General features: G+C 46.7%; 1 protein-coding gene across 1 annotated transcript in view; it reads left to right on the top strand.

Moving 5' to 3' along the window:
* Positions 1 to 16,304, top strand: part of LOC111950321 (ryanodine receptor 1-like) — a 74,273-nt gene that overhangs the window by 10,172 nt on the left and 47,797 nt on the right. The window contains exons 15-40 of the mRNA XM_070434616.1: positions 77 to 212; positions 346 to 441; positions 552 to 670; positions 849 to 982; positions 1,079 to 1,320; positions 1,400 to 1,592; positions 1,706 to 1,922; positions 1,997 to 2,101; positions 2,199 to 2,302; positions 2,433 to 2,516; positions 2,744 to 2,903; positions 3,370 to 3,517; positions 3,719 to 3,924; positions 4,021 to 4,195; positions 4,328 to 4,536; positions 4,675 to 5,027; positions 5,413 to 5,539; positions 5,706 to 5,866; positions 5,959 to 6,121; positions 6,250 to 6,336; positions 6,530 to 6,756; positions 13,089 to 13,533; positions 13,623 to 14,177; positions 14,291 to 14,491; positions 14,571 to 14,682; positions 14,806 to 14,949. Of these exons, the coding sequence (XP_070290717.1) occupies positions 77 to 212; positions 346 to 441; positions 552 to 670; positions 849 to 982; positions 1,079 to 1,320; positions 1,400 to 1,592; positions 1,706 to 1,922; positions 1,997 to 2,101; positions 2,199 to 2,302; positions 2,433 to 2,516; positions 2,744 to 2,903; positions 3,370 to 3,517; positions 3,719 to 3,924; positions 4,021 to 4,195; positions 4,328 to 4,536; positions 4,675 to 5,027; positions 5,413 to 5,539; positions 5,706 to 5,866; positions 5,959 to 6,121; positions 6,250 to 6,336; positions 6,530 to 6,756; positions 13,089 to 13,533; positions 13,623 to 14,177; positions 14,291 to 14,491; positions 14,571 to 14,682; positions 14,806 to 14,949 (4,903 nt within the window). The remainder of the gene's footprint in view (positions 1 to 76; positions 213 to 345; positions 442 to 551; positions 671 to 848; positions 983 to 1,078; positions 1,321 to 1,399; positions 1,593 to 1,705; positions 1,923 to 1,996; positions 2,102 to 2,198; positions 2,303 to 2,432; positions 2,517 to 2,743; positions 2,904 to 3,369; positions 3,518 to 3,718; positions 3,925 to 4,020; positions 4,196 to 4,327; positions 4,537 to 4,674; positions 5,028 to 5,412; positions 5,540 to 5,705; positions 5,867 to 5,958; positions 6,122 to 6,249; positions 6,337 to 6,529; positions 6,757 to 13,088; positions 13,534 to 13,622; positions 14,178 to 14,290; positions 14,492 to 14,570; positions 14,683 to 14,805; positions 14,950 to 16,304) is intronic.

Here is a 16,304-nt window from a genome sequence, read left to right on the forward strand (position 1 = left end):
CTGTACGTTGAAAATATTCTTCCCCGCACTGCTCCTCCCTTTGGTGTACCTATGTTATTTGTGTCATTCCACACAGGGCATGATCACCCTGGTGCTGGACTGTATTGACAGACTCAATGTCTACAACACGGCGGCCCACTTCTCCGAGTTTGCAGGGGAGGAAGCTGCCGAGTCTTGGAAGGAAATCGTTAATCTCCTGTACGAGCTGCTGGGTATGTGACCTTCTATTCATCCCGTTATTTCAGGTCCCATCATGTTTCTGCATGGCTGTGGTTACTGTGGCAACATGCCCTTTCAATCTGAACATGACCTAGCTCTGATCGCTGTCGTTCTCTTCCTGTGAAGCCTCTCTCATCAGAGGTAACCGGGCCAACTGTGCTTTGTTCTGTGATAACCTGGATTGGCTGGTCAGCAAACTGGACCGTCTGGAGGCCTCCTCAGGTTAAGTCCCACTACAACACTCTCCGTCACCTTTCAGCACAGAATCACATTGACTTGAATGTGTTACGGGAGTGCCCTCTGTGTTTCATTGCGTGTTATGCTCACCACAGGCATCCTGGAGGTGCTGTACTGCGTTCTGATTGAGAGTCCAGAGGTCCTGAACATCATCCAGGAGAACCACATTAAATCTATCATTTCTCTACTGGATAAGCATGGACGCAATCACAAGGTCAGTGAATGCGTGTGCAGGTCATTGAAGTTTGTTATTATTATTTTAATATTTATTATTACTATTATTAAGTTGTATTATTTAGGCCTGTGCTTATCCAGAGAAGTGTTCATATGTTGTTGACAGTCCATCTCCTTATGATTTGAGAGCTGATTTTTCGAATTTTCTCTCTCCCTAGGTGTTGGATGTGCTCTGCTCTTTGTGTGTGTGTAACGGTGTGGCTGTAAGGTCCAATCAGAATCTCATCACCGAGAATCTGCTTCCAGGTCGCGACCTCCTCCTGCAGTCCAACATCATCAATTATGTCACCAGGTATCTAGACATCTGGTCGTACTAAATATCCTTTGTGACAATACAACCAAGGCAATTCGTTTTTTCCTTCAAACCATTAACTGTGTTTTATCTCAGTGTGAGACCCAACATCTTCCTCGGAACCTGTGAGGGATCCACACAGTATAAGAAGTGGTATTTTGAGGTGATGGTGGATTATGTAGAGCCCTTCCTGACCGCCCAGGCCTTCCACCTGCGTGTGGGCTGGGCTCTGACCGAGGGCTACAGCCCCTACCCTGGGGGTGGTGAGGGCTGGGGCGGCAACGGGGTTGGCGACGACCTTTACTCCTACGCCTTTGATGGACTCCACCTGTGGTCAGGTACGGCACGCAGGGCCTCGCTTTAGAATACAGAACTCTATTACTGGTTGACATCTTATAGATCCGTGTGTCTCCACAGGACGAGTCCTCCGGCATGTCGCCTCCCCTAACATGCACATCCTAGCGGCAGACGATGTGGTCAGCTGCTGCCTGGATCTGAGCGTGCCCAGCATCTCGTTCCGTATCAACGGGCACCCGGTGCAGGGCATGTTTGAGAACTTCAACCTGGACGGCCTCTTCTTCCCTGTCGTCAGCTTCTCTGCAGGCGTCAGGTGAGAACCGTCGATGGGGCTTATAGAGCTGCTGTCATTTTACAATGAGTCTTAAGAAAATGAGTGATGTCAAATGAGTGATCACTGTTCATGTTCTTCTCGCAAACGCCAAGGGTTCGTTTTCTCCTGGGAGGGCGTCATGGGGACTTCAAATTCCTCCCACCGCCAGGCTATGCCCCATGCTATGAGGCTGTGCTGCCCAAGGACCGACTGCGTATTGAGCCCATCAAGGAGTATAAGCATGATTTCAATGGTGTCCGCAATCTGTTGGGGCCTACACAGTCCCTCTCGCACACCGCCTTCACCCCCTGCCCTGTGGACACAGTACAGGTAAAACCCTTGAATGATCTGTGCACATCTCGTTCTCCTATCTCTTGCCTCCATTCACCGCGTTGTCCTTTCAGATTGTGCTTCCGCCTCACTTGGAGCGCATTCGGGAGAAGCTGGCGGAAAACAGCCATGAGCTATGGGCCGCCACTCGCATTGAACAAGGATGGACCTACGGGTCGGTGAGTGCTTCCCGTACTGCCTCAGTGAGATCACATGACTTACTGATATCTATTTAGTCCAATCTGGCAAACGTCTTGATTCTTTCCTCTCCTCCAGTTCCGAGATGACAACAAGAAACTGCACCCCTGTCTGGTAGATTTCCAGAGCCTGCCAGAGCCAGAGAAGAATTACAACCTTGCAATGTCTGGAGAAACACTCAAGTGAGTCAAGGTCATGGACACTCACTCTCAAGGTCATGGACACGCATTCTCAAGGTCTTGGACACGCCCTCTCAGCCTAGTATGTCTGTGTGTGCTAGGTGTTCACCACCTCTCCTTCTGTTCCTCAAAGGACTCTGCTGGCGCTGGGCTGTCATGTGGGCATGGGGGATGAGAAAGCAGAGGAGAACCTGAAGAACATCAAGATGCCCAAAACGTGAGCGATACCTCAAGATTGTGATCTGACTTATTTAGGCACGACGCCATTATTCTCTGATATTCACTTACGTGGTTGAAAAGTGAATTGTTTTACGTGATCTGAGCATTGTGAAATGTTGGATTGACATTTAGGTAGAGGCCGGTTCACTTTAGTGAGATGTATAGAATAGCAATAATGACATCTGACTTACTAGTGTAATCATGACATCCCGTTTGTTCCATTAGGTATATGATGAGTAGTGGATACAAGCCTGCCCCTCTGGACCTCAACCATGTCAAGCTGACACCCAACCAGACCAACCTAGTGGAGAGACTGGCAGAGAATGGGCACAACGTGTGGGCTCGTGACAGGGTCCACCAGGGATGGACCTACAGCATTGTACAGGTAGCTTTTCCTCCCTCTGCCTGTCCTTGGTTCTCGCAGGAGACTCGCACACAGCAGATAGGGCCAAACCTGTGGTAATACTGTAGCTCAAGTCCTTTTCAAACAAGGACTATTGAATATCAGTAGTGTTTCTGTGGGGTGGGTTTTAATGCGCACGTAGGCGTGCAGGTGGGCACACAACAAGCTCACCTAAAGTGACGCAGCTATAGTACTTTATAGAAGTTGAACTCCGGGTGAAGCATTATTCATACCTGACTCATGAGTCGTTGAAGTTGGGATGTTTTCGGAGCCAACATTTTATGTAACTGTTCAAGACAAATAGAATAATAATCAGTTTTATTTTGTGGAGCTAGTACAGTATCACTCTTTCTAAGATGTATCAAGATGTAAGTCCAGGACTTACAGAATCAATCTATGACTCCCACAATCGTTTGAGTTGATCTCAAGTCTTTATTTCCATGTTCAGGACATTATGAGCAAGCGCAACCCGCGCCTGGTGCCGTACAACCTGCTGGACGAAAAGACCAAGAAGACCAACAGAGACACTGTCTGTGCAGCTGTCCGCACTCTCATCGGCTACGGTTACAACATTGAGCCACCTGACCAGGAGAGCAGTGAGTCTGTCTGTCTGCCAAGTTGTTCATATTTCAGTACTGTACTGAACTAGCCACTAGTCCTGTTAAATACAGCGAGATATACTGTACACACACATACATATATATACTACTGGACACGGGTGCCAATAATTATGTACCTGACTGCTATATATATATATATCATCTTAATAATGACACCTGTATCTCTGTTTGTGCAAGGTGGTAATGGGGAAGGTCATTCCCGTGGAAATAAGATCCGTGTGTTCCGGGCTGAGAAGTCATACGCGGTGACCCAGGGGAAGTGGTACTTTGAGTTTGAGGCTGTCACCGTGGGGGATATGAGAGTGGGTTGGGCCCGACCCAGTGTCCGCGCGGACACAGAGCTGGGGGCGGATGAGCTGGCCTATGTCTTCAATGGTTTCAAGGTATGGTCGGTGATGAAGGATCTGTTCTGTGTCTGTTTTAGGGAAAACATTTACTAATGTGTCCTACTTTTAAACTTTGACTTTTCTTTTTTGTAGGCTCAGCGCTGGCATGTGGGCAATGAGCCGTTTGGTCGTAGCTGGTTGCCAGGTGACGTGGTGGGCTGTATGATCGACCTGGTAGAGCAGAACATCTTCTTCACCCTGAACGGAGAGATGCTGATCAGCGACTCTGGCTCTGAGATGGCCTTCAAGGACATAGACACAGGAGATGGTGAGTGACTGCTGTGGCAGGTAAATCCTTGTAGGTTGGATCTGCTGCCTAAGAGGTGAATAGTATGATTCAGTATGATTCAGTGTCATTTAAATCTATGCCATTCATTAAACTGTGTCTCTCTGTCTCCAGGCTTTATCCCTGTGTGTAGTCTGGGCCTGTCTCAGGTTGGCCGGCTCAACCTGGGCCAGAACGTCAGCAGCCTGCGCTACTTCACCATCTGTGGCCTGCAGGAGGGCTTTGAGCCTTTCGCCATCAACATGAAGCGAGACATCACCATGTGGTTCAGCAAGAGCCTGCCCCAGTTCATCCCTGTTCCTACAGAACACCCTCACATTGAGGTACAGCATAGCTTGTTCAGTAACAGTGGCTCGTTATGCTTAGAAATGGCTTCTGTTCCCATATTACATGATCGTAAATGGACAAATGTCAAAGTTAGATTTCTCTTAGATTTCCACCGTCCCATGTGCCCTTTGTAGGTGTCCCGTGTGGATGGGACAGTGGACAGCGCTCCGTGTCTGAAGCTGACCCACAAGACCTTTGGCTCTCAGAACGCCAACACAGACCTGCTGTTCCTGAGGCTCAGCATGCCCGTGGAGTTCCACGAGACCTTTAAGGTTATGGCCGGGACCACCCCCCTCACCCGAGCTCTGACCATCCCTGAGGACGAGGTTCTGGAGGTTGACCCCGACTCTGACTTTGAGGTGCTGAAGAAGTCTGCCAGCCGCACAGAGAAGGAGGAGGAGAAGGAGCCCTCTGTGCCTAAGGAGATCTCCGTCAACGGAAGAGAGAATGTGAAAGATGCCTCTACAGAGAAGAGCAAGAAGAAGGGGTCAGTACTGAGCAGGGGTCAGATGGGTAAAGAGAAAGACAGTAGTCTTTGGACAGGCTACAACAACTCTGTTGGTAAAAAGTGTTAAGTGAATGCTGAAAACCAGGGTTGGGGTCAATTTGAATTGAAGTAAGCCAATTCAGGAAGTGATTTGAATTGAAAATTCGAAAAATGGAAAAACTTTGAAATAAATATCTTCTCCTTCTCAGTTAATTGAGAAATCGTTGAGCACAGATGCCCTTTTTACCCTATTAAATTGGAAGTTTCAGTTGACTTCCTGAATTTAACTGCTGAAAACTGCATTTTAACTGTAAATAATTGTCATGTTTTCTCAGTCATATTGTATAGGAGGTCCTACTACACTGCCACATTGTGTGCCCCTCAGGTTCCTGTTCAAGGCCAAGAAGGCAGCTTTCACTCCGCCCCCTGTTGTTCCCACCATGCCCCGCCTGATGGAGGAAGTTGTACCAGACGATCGAGATGACGACGACATCATCCTCAACACCACCACAGTATGACCTTTTACATGTGACCTCTTCAGACCCTAGTGTCTAAACCTAACTCTCTGATTGGATAATCACTTCTCTTCACCATTTGGAGTGATGATTATTATTTGTTGTTTGGTTTAGTTCAATCCATTGTTAAGTCATGTTTTCTGCCCACTTCCTCTGTGTGCAGTACTATTATTCAGTGCGAGTGATTGCGGGACAAGAACCCAGCGGTGTGTGGGTGGGCTGGATCACCCCGGACTACCACCAGTACGACCTGCACTTTGACCTCAGTAAAGTCAGAAATGTCACTGTCACCGTGGGAGATGACAAAGGCAACATCCATGACAGGTGAGGCACACACACAAACACACACATACACAAACACACAGAGATATTAAGATATTATCTTAGCGTACTGTTTTCTCTCCTGTCTCCCTCAGTATGAAGCGCAGTAACTGCTACATGGTGTGGGGAGGGGAGTTCAGCAGCTCCCAGCAGACCCGTGTCAGTCAGGAGGACTTTGTGATTGGCTGCCTTATTGACCTGGACACTGGCCTCATGACTTTCACAGCCAACGGGAAAGAGATCAACACCTTCTACCAGGTGAGATGATGTATTCACAGTGTAAACATGTATTTATTTACCCAGAAGCATGTCAAGGGTTAATGGACTTAATGGGAAAAGTACAAACTGCTATGGGCTTCGTCTGTGACACTGGTTGTTTGTTCCAGGTGGAGCCCAACACGAAACTGTTCCCAGCTGTCTTTGTCCTGCCCTCCAGTCAGAACATGCTCCAAGTGGAGCTGGGCAAGCTCAAGGTCAGACTCACAGAGAATCACTCAAGTAGATTTGTCACTGTCTGCTTTTACAGTGTTAACTCATTACTGTCTGCTTTTAAATTGTTATGGATGTTTTTTTCCCTTTAATTCTCTCACTCAACCTATCACGTCACTTCAAACGACCACCCTTCTACTCTCCAAAGTAAGTGTTTGTACTCTCTTCTCGCCGCAGAACATCATGCCCATCTCGGCAGCCATGTTCCGCAGTGAGCGTAGGAACCCGGTCCCCCAGTGTCCTCCGAGGCTGGACGTCCAGATGCTGACCCCAGTCATCTGGAGCCGTATGCCCAACCACTTCCTGTCCCCAGAGACGGGCCGTGTGAACGAGAGGCACGGCTGGATGGTGGAGTGTAGAGAGCCTCTCACCATGATGGCCCTGCACATCCCTGAGGAGAACAGGTCAGAACACGGCCACAGTTACTGACCTCTAAGCAGAGGATTATTCTATTTGATGAACTGATTATCAAGTAATCAAGAATGGTAGCAATTGTTCATATGTTGAGAACTTACAAATATTTCAGAAAGTATTAATACCCCTGGACTGATTACACGTAAATTAAATATTTTTTTCTCACCCATCTACCCACAAAATCCCCCATAATGACAAAGTGAAAACATGTTTTTAGAAATGTTTGCAAATGTATTGAAAATGAAAGGCATAAATATCTAATTTGCATAAGTATTCACACCCCTGAGTCAATACATGTTAGAATCACCTTTGGCAAAGATTACAGCTGAGAGTCTTTCTGGGTAAGTCTCTAAGAGCTTTCCACACCTGGATTGTACAGTATTATCCTATTATTCTTTTCAGAATTCTTCAACCTCTGTCAAATTGGTTGTTGATCATTTGATAGACAACCATTTTCAAGTCTTGCCATATATTTTCAAGTAGATTTATGTCAAAACTGTAACTCGGCCACTCAGGAACATTCCCTGCCTTCTCGGTAAGCAACTCCAGTATAGATTTAGCCTTGTGTTTTAGGTTATTGTCCTGTTTAAAGGTGAATTCATCTCCCAGTGTCTGGTTGAAAGCAGACTGAACCAGGTTTTCCTCTAGGTTTTTGCGTGTGCTTAGCTCCGTTCCATTTCTTTTTTATCCTGAAAAACTCCCCAGTCCTTAACGAATACAAGCATACCCATAACAAGATGCAGCCACCACTATGCTTGAAAATATGGAGAGTGTTGTATTGGATTTGCCCCAAACATAACACATTTTTTGCAGTATTACTTTAGTGCCTTTTTGCAAACAGGATTCATGTTTTGGAATATTTGTATTATGTACAGGCTTCCTTCTTTTCACTCTGTCAATTAGGTTAGTATTGTGGAATAACTACAATGTTGTTGATCCGTTTTCTCATCTATCACAGCCATTAAAGTAACTGTTTTAAAGTCACCATTGGCCTCATGTTAAAAATCCCTGAGCATTCTTCTCTGGCAACTGAGTTAGGAAGGACCCTTTGTGCTGACCGGGTGTATTGATATACCATCCAAAGGGTAATTAATACCTTCACCATGCTCAAAGGGATATTCAATGTCTGCTTTTATTAAATTTTTTTCATACTTTTTTTTCAGCTACCAATAGATAGATGCTATTTTTTAGACCTTATAGCTAGAACATCCATCAGAAGCTAGCCATCAGATGCTAACCAGCTAATTAGCTACTAGCTATTTAGTCATTGTTAGCCACTGCTAGCGGCCTTTACCTTTAGCTCAGACACCAGCCGCTTTTAGCCTGGATAATACCCGCCAGTCTGCACAGCGCGATATCAACCCTGAGCATACCGGACTGCTTTTCTCCACTACATCACCAGATTCCTGCCGTAAGCTCTGGACCATTACTCCAGATAATCGCAGCTAGCTAGCTGCTGCCGAGTGGCCCAGCCCCGAAGCTAGCCTTGAGCCAGGCCCATCTCCCGGCCTGCTCAGTGGACTCTATAATCACTCGGCTACACAGCTGATGCCTCCCGGACTCTTCACTAACATGACTAGAAGCCACTACATCACCGGATTCCTGCCGTAAGCTCTGGACCTTTGCATCGGTTCATCGCAGCTAGCTGCGACCGAGTGGCTATAGTGGCTAACACCCTTGTCCTGAAGCTAGCACCAGTTAGCCTCGAGCCAGGCTCATCTCCCGGCTAGAAAACAAAATTACTCCAACTACAATACCTCTTTTGCCAATTGGCCTGGACCCTTTTTCGACACGGAGCCACGCTGATCCATCAGGACTGGTCTGCCGACGTAATTCCGTCCATTGTGCCCTCAACCGGCCATTGCCGGACATCGGTGAAGACGCTTCTGCTAGCCCCGGCCTGCTATTTTTATGAACGCCATGTCTCCCGCTTGCTAGCGTAGGAACGACTACCTAATGGCTTCCCTGTTTCATCTATTGCTGTTCACTGGGCCCTATGATCACCTGGCTACAAAGCTGATGCCTGCTGGACTGTTCATTAATCATAGTACTCCATTTTGTTTATCTGTTGGCCCCAGCTTCGAACTCTGATTAGCTGTTGTTGTCTTACCCGTTGTTGTCTTAGCTAGCTCTCCCAATAAACACCTGTGATTGCTTTATGCCTCCCTTTATGTCTCTCTAATGTCAATATGCCTTGTATACTGTGGTTTAGGGTAGTTATCATTGTTTTATTTTACTGCGGAGCCCCTAGCCCCACTCAACTTGCCTCAGATACCTCTTTTGTCCCACCTCCCACACATCCGGTGACCTCACCAGGCATAACTAGTACCTCCAGAGATGCAACCTCTCTCATCGTCACTCAATGCCTAGGTTTACCTCCACTGTACCCGCACCCTACCATACCCCTGTCTGTACATTATGCCCTGAATCTATTCTACCACGCTCAGAAATTTGCTCTTTTTATTCTCTGTCCCCAACGCACTAGACGACCAGTTTTGATAGCCTTTAGCCGTACCGTCATCCTACTCCTCTGTTCCTCGGGTGATGTAGAGGTTAACACAGGCCCTGTGTCCCAAGGCGCTCTCATTTGTTGACTTCTGTAACCGTAAAAGCCTTGGTTTTATGCATGTTAACATCAGGAGCCTCCTCCCTAAGTTTGCTTTAGCACAATCCGCCAACCCTGTGTCCTTGCCTTGTCTGAATCCTGGCCTTGGAAGGCCACCAAAAATCCTGAAATTTCCATCCCTAACTATAACATCTTCCGACAAGATAGAACTGCCAAAGGGGGAGGAGTTGCAGAGATAGTCTGCAGAGTTCTGTCATACTTTACAGGTCTATGCCTAAACAGTTTGAGCTTCTAATTTTAAAAATGAATCTCTCCAGAAATAAGTCTCTCACTGTTGCCGCCTGTTATAGACCCCCCTCAGCTCCCAGCTGTGCCCTGGACACCATATGTGAATTGATTGCCCCCCATCTATCTTCAGAGTTCGTTCTGCTAGTTGACTTAAACTGGGATATGCTTAACACCCCGGCCGTCCTACAATCTAAGCTAGATGCCCTCAATCTCACACAAATCATCAAGGAACCCACCAGGTACAACCCTAAATCAGTAAACATGGGCACCCTCATAAATATTTTCCTGACCAACTTGACCTCCAAATACACCTCTGCTGTTTTCAATCAGGATCTCAGCAATCACTGCCTCATTGCCTGCATCCGTTATGGGCTCGGACCACCCCTCATCACTGTCAAACGCTCCCTTAAACACTTCTGCGAACAGGCCTTTCTAATCGACCTGGCCCGGGTATCCTGGAAGGATATTGACCTCATCCCGTCAGTAGAGGATGCCTGGTTGTTCTTTAAAAGTAATTTACTCACCATCTTAAATAAGCATGCCCCTTTCAAAAAATGGAGAACTAAGAACAGATATAGCCTTTGGTTCACTCCAGACCTGACTGCCCTCAACCAGCATAAAAACATCCTGTTTCTTCCTGGCTACCCCAACCCTGGCCAACAACTCCGTACCCCCCGCAGCTACTTGCCCAATCCTCCCCAGCTTCTCCTTCACCCAAATCCAGATAGCAGATGTTCTGAAAGAGCTGCAAAACCTGGACCCGTACAAATCAGCTGGGCTAGACAATCTGGACCCTCTCTTTCTAAAATCATCCGCCGCCATTGTTGCGACCCCTATTACTAGTCTGTTCAACCTCTCTTTCGTATCGTCCGAGATTAGTAAAGATTGGAAAGCTGTTCAAAGGGGACACTCTAGACCCAAACTGTTACAGACCTATATCCATCCTGCCCTGCCTTTCTAAAGTCTTCGAAAGCCAAGTTAACAAACAGAGCACTGACCATTTAGAATCCCACCGTAACTTCTCCGAGGTGCAATCCGGTTTCCGAGCTGGTCACAGGTGCACCTCATCCACGCTCAAGGTATTAAACAATATCATAACCGCCATCGATAAAAGACAGTACTGTGCAGCCGTCTTCATCGACCTGGCCAAGGCTTTCGACTCTGTCAATCGCCATATTCTTATCGGCAGACTCAACAGCCTTGCTTTCTCAAATGACTGCCTCGCCTGGTTCACCAACTACTTCTCAGATAGAGTTCAGTGTGTCAAATTGGAGGGCCTGTTGTCCGGACCTCTGGCAGTCTCTATGGGGGTACCACAGGGTTCAATTCTTGTGCCGACTCTTTTCTCTGTATATATCAATGATGCCGCTCTTGCTGCTGGTGATTCCTTGATCCACCTCTACGCAGACGACACCATTCTGTATACATCTGGCCCTTCTTTGGACACTGTGTTAACAAACCTCCAAATGAGCTTCAATGCCATACAACACTCCTTCCGTGGCCTCCAACTGCTCTTAAACGCTAGTAAAACTAAATGCATGCTTTTCAACCGATCGCTGCCCGCACCCGCCTGCCCGACTAGCATCACTACTCTGGACGGTTCTGGACACTACTCTGGACGGTTCTGACTCTGAACTACAAATACCTAGGTGTCTGGCTAGACTGTAAACTCTCCTTCCAGACTCATATTAAGCATCTCCAATCCAAAATTAAATCTAGAATCGGCTTCCTATTTCGAAACAAAGCCTCCATCACTCATGCTGCCAAACATACTCTCGTAAAACTGTCTATCCTACCAATCCTCGACTTCGGCGATGTCATTTACAAAATTTTCTCCAACACTCTATTCAGCAAACTGGATGCAGTCTATCACAGTGCCATCCGTTTTGTCACCAAAGCCCCATATACCACCCACCACTGCGACCTGTATGCTCTCGTCGGCTGGCCCTCGCTACATATTCGTCGCCAGACCCACTGGCTCCAGGTCATCTACCATAACAACACCCACCCGTAGCACGCGCTCCAGCAGGTATATCTCACTGGTCATCCCCAAAGCCAACAACTCCTTTGGCCGCCTTTCCTTCCAGTTCTCTGCTGCCAATGACTGGAACGAATTGCAAAAATCGCTGAAATTGGAGACTTATATCTCCCTCACTAGCTTTAAGCATCAGCTATCTGAGCAGCTCACCAATTGCTGCAGCTGTACACATCCCATCTGTAAATAGCCCATCCAACTACCTACCTCATTCCCAACTTGTTTTTATTTACTTTTTTTTCTCTTTTGCACACCAGTATTTCTTCTTGCACATCATCATTTGCACATCTATCACTCGAGTGTTAATTTGCTAAATTGTAATTACTTCCCTACTATGACCTATTTTTTGCCTTACCTCCTTACTCCATTTGCACACACTGTATATAGATTTTTTCTATTGTGTTATTGACTGTACTTTTGTTTATTCCATGTGTAACTCTGTGTTGTTGTTTTTGTCGCACTGCTTTGCTTTATCTTGGCCAGGTCGCAGTTGCAAATGAGAACTTGTTCTCAACTGGCCTACCTGGTTAAATAAAGGTTAAATAAAAAAATTCAATAGTTGCCCTTCTTTGCGAGGCATTGGAAGACCTCCGTGGTCTTTGTGGTTGAATCTGTCTTTGAAATTCACTGCTCGACCGAGGGACCTTGCAGATAATTGTTTGTGTATGGTACAGAGATGAGGTAGTCATTCAAAAACACTATTATTGCACACAGAGTGAGTCCATGCAACTTATTATGCATATTGTTACTCCTGAACTTATTTAGGCTTTCCGTAACAAAGAAGTTAAATATTTGTTATTTATTTAACTAGGCAAGTCAGTTAAGAACAAACTCTTATTTACAATGACGGCCTACCCCGGCAAAACCCTAACCCGGATGACGTTGGGCCAATTGTGCGCCGCCCTATGGGACTCCCAATCACGGCCGGTTGTGATACAGCCTGGAATCGAACCAGGGTCTGTAGTGACGCCTCTAGCACTGAGATGCAGTGCCTTAGACTACTGCGCCACTCGTGAGCCAATACTTATTAACTCAATACCTTTCAGCTTTTAATTTTTTATTAAATTGTAAAAATGTATAAAACATAATTCCGCTTTGACTTTATAGGGTATTGTGTGTAGGCCAGTGACCAAAGCATCTCCATTCAATCCATTTTAAATTCAGACTGTAACACAACAAAATGTGGAAAACAACAAAATGTGGAAAACAACAAAATGTGGGAAAAAGTCAAGTGGTCTGAATACTTTCTGAAGGCACTGCAGCTGTTAACGAAGATCACATGATGAAATGGAAAAGTTTTAGTTGATTTCAGTGTTTGCTATAGTATTGGAAAATAAATATAACCAATAGCCACCCACTCTGGCTCTGATGCAATAGACTTGTCAATCTATACAGCCTTGTGCCATACAGTTCTCTCCCTTTGTCCCCTCTAGATGTATTGACGTCCTGGAGCTGTCGGAGCGTATGGACCTGCTGAAGTTTCACTACCACACTCTGAAACTGTACGGCTCGGTCTGTGCTCTGGGGAACAACCGCGTGGCTCACGCCCTCTGCAGTCATGTTGATGAGTCCCAGCTGTTCTACGCCATAGAGAACACCTACCTGCCTGGACCAATGAGGAGCGGCTACTACGACCTGCTCATCAGCATGCACCTGGAGTCGGCCAAGAGGAACCGCCTCATGACCAACAAGGAGTTCATCGTGCCCATGACAGACGAGACGCGCAGCATCAACCTCTACTCCGACACTGACAACTCCCATGCTTTACCAGGGGTGGGCCTCACTACCTGCCTGCGCCCCAAACTCCACTTCTCCCCTACTGGCTTTGTGGGTACAGACCTGGACATCTACACCCTCAGCCCATTCATCCCCCTACAGGTAAAAAGCCTCAGGCTGATGGAGGGAGAGCGTAAGGGTTTTCTGTTTGAACTGACTAATGGTGATTAATGTCTCTCTTTCTCCTGTAGGTGCTGAAGGCGAAGGCCCTGACCATGCTGACAGAAGCTGTACAAGACGGTGGTCAGGCCATGAGGGATCCTGTAGGAGGCAGTGTTGAGTTCCACTTTGTCCCCATCCTCAAGCTCATCAGCACCCTGCTCATCATGGGCGTGTTCGAGAATGAAGATGTCAAGCACATCCTGAAGATGATAGAGCCCACGGTGTTCAGTGGAGAGGCAGAGGCTGCTGCAGAAGAAGCAGAAGCCACAGCCAAGGGCGCGGGGAGCCAAACGCTGGCGCTCAAAGAAGGGGGGGAGGAGGTGAAGGAAGAAGAGGAGGGAGCAGTGGAGAGCGGACATGAAACAGAAATGGAGGACGAGGGGATGGGTGAGGAAGATGAGGAACTGGAGGCAGAGCTGGAGGAGCTGGTAGAAAAAGAGGAAGAGGAGGACGGAGAGAAAGTGGATGGAGAGAAAGGTGCTGAGGAGACGGAGAAGGAGGCGACGCCTGGAGAGGCAGACGAACAAGTAGGTCTGGAAGAGGGATTACTGCACATGAAGCTGCCAGAGTCTGTCAAGCTACAGGTTGGTGTGTGTCTCTTATCACTTCACTGTAACTTTCAAAATCCTCCAAAGTTTGACCGATTTATACTAATCAATATTTCTACATCTCATGTCTTTTCCTTTCTGTCTGTCAGATGTGCACTCTGCTTCAGTATTTCTGTGACTGTGAGTTGCGCCACAGGGTGGAGGCCATCATAGCCTTCTCAGACCAGTTTGTGAGCCAGGTGCAGGCCAACCAGAGAGCCCGCTACAACGAGCTCATGCTGGCGTTCACCATGAGCGCTGCCGAGACTGCCCGCAAGACCCGCGAGTTCCGCTCCCCACCGCAGGAGCAGGTACCTTCAGCCTGTGTGTACTGTCCCACTTTTAACAATACATGAACGGTGACAACAACGTGTTGTTTTTCACCTGCAGGTCAACATGCTGATGAACTTTAAGAGCATTGCGGAGGATGAGGAGTGTCCTGTGCCTGACGAGGTCCGCGATGCCCTGCTGTCTTTTCACAAGAACCTACTTGCTCACTGCGGTCAGTCAAACTCATTCAGTACCTATATCGCCAAATGTAACTTAGAACGTATACATGTATATAGCCTAAATTTGAGGTGAGCAGCTAGTGTCAATGGTCTTTCATCCCTCATGTCACTGTCAGGTGTACACATTGAAGAGGAAGAGGTGGAGGAGGAGTTGGATATGTCTCTCAAAGGACGACTCTTCAGAATATTGGACAAGTTGAGGCACCTCCGCAAGAAGAAGGTAGAGGAGGAGCCGGAAGCTGTAGAAGAGACCAAACCCAGTGAGTCTCACTCTTTATCACTTCCCACTGAAAAACAGTAAAATCAAGCCAAAGATGTACATTCAATGCAAGAAGACAATCTTAATGATTGATTGATTGTGTTTATTGGATAATGAATTAATGTAACTTTTTGCGCTACCTGACCAAATTCACATACAGTTGAAGTCGGAAGTTTACATACACTTAGGTTGGAGTCATTAAAACTCGTTTTTCAACCACTCCACAAATTTCTTGTTAACAAACTATAGTTTTGGCAAGTCGGTTAGGGCATCTACTTTGTGCATGACACAAGTCATTTTTCCAACAATTGTTTACAGACAGATTATTTCACTTATAATTCACTGTATCACAATTCCAGTGGGTCAGAAGTCTATATACACTAAATTGACTGTGCCTTTAAATAGGTTGGAAAATTCCAGAAAATTATATCATGGCTTTAGAAGCATCTGATAGGCTAATTGACATAATTTGAGTCAATTGGAGGTGTACCTGTGGATGTATTTCAAGGCCTACCTTCAAACTCAGTGCCTCTTTGCTTGACATCATGGGGAAATCAGCCAAGACCTCAGAAAAAAAGTTGTAGACCTCCACAAGTCTGGTTCATCCATGGGAGCAATTTCCAAACGCCTGAAAGTACCACGTTCATCTGTACAAACAATAGTACACAAGTATAAACACCATGGGACCGCGCAGCTGTCATACCGCTCAGGAAGGAGACGCGTTCTGTCTCCTAGAGATGAACGTACTTTGGTGCGAAAAGTGCAAATCAATCCCAGAACAACAGCAAAGGACCTTGTGAAGATGCTGGAGGACATAGGTACAAAAGTATTGTCACGACGTTGCCCTCTTTGGGTACAGCGAGCACTATTTCCCCCTCCCTCTGCACCATCCCCCTACCTCTGCACCATCCCCCTACCTCTGTCTCCCACACCCAGGCTGCGGTGGTCAGAGAGGTCGTAAATTCCTAGGAAAGATTCTGCCTCATGGCCAGACAGTATAGAGAGAACAAAGGAATTTCTTCCACCTCACAGAACTGGAGGTCCGAACAGTATTTATGTTCTGGAGAATGTATAAAAGATGGGTGAAGAATCCAGCTACGAACTGGTCCGTTTGGTACAATTTTGTGAAACTCATGAGAGACAATACGGCCACATTACCATAACGCTGTTTATACAATAGTCTCAGTTATGAGGCTCACATCTAATTGTTGTATAAAATGAACGAGTGAGGATGGAACTGTTTGTGAAATTGTGTAATGTGATTTTGGACTGTTTAATGAAGGAAACTCCAATTCCCTAAAAAGTTTCACTAAGTCATTGGCACGCCCCCAGGGGCACAGACAGAACCTGGTGTCA

Source organism: Salvelinus sp. IW2-2015, linkage group LG23 (genome assembly GCF_002910315.2).
Source record: "Salvelinus sp. IW2-2015 linkage group LG23, ASM291031v2, whole genome shotgun sequence".
In the NCBI taxonomy this organism is placed as follows: domain Eukaryota; kingdom Metazoa; phylum Chordata; class Actinopteri; order Salmoniformes; family Salmonidae; genus Salvelinus; species Salvelinus sp. IW2-2015.